Below are 207 nucleotides of genomic sequence, written 5' to 3'. Positions count from 1 at the left end.
ACACACACACACACAGACTGTGTTAACATTGTTCCACATGTGTGGTGTCTTCCAGGAGTTTTAGGTACCAAGGATGTGCTGGGAATGCTGGGAGAGATCAGGAAAAGTTTGAATAAGGTAAACTGTCCAATAACTTAACATTTACATTTATTATGGAGCATTGATTATAGATATATCTATATCTATCTATTATATATATATATATAT

General features: G+C 33.3%; 1 protein-coding gene across 1 annotated transcript in view; it reads left to right on the top strand.

The window, feature by feature from the left end:
* Positions 1-207, top strand: part of podxl2 (podocalyxin-like 2) — a 26,093-nt gene that overhangs the window by 17,761 nt on the left and 8,125 nt on the right. The window contains exon 10 of the mRNA XM_035661196.1: positions 56-117. Coding sequence (XP_035517089.1) covers positions 56-117 — 62 coding nt within the window. The remainder of the gene's footprint in view (positions 1-55; positions 118-207) is intronic.

Source organism: Morone saxatilis, unplaced genomic scaffold, assembly GCF_004916995.1.
Source record: "Morone saxatilis isolate NCDOM2014 unplaced genomic scaffold, NCSU_SB_2.0 Contig18, whole genome shotgun sequence".
Classification (NCBI taxonomy): domain Eukaryota; kingdom Metazoa; phylum Chordata; class Actinopteri; family Moronidae; genus Morone; species Morone saxatilis.
This window is presented reverse-complemented; position numbering and strand designations above follow the sequence as displayed.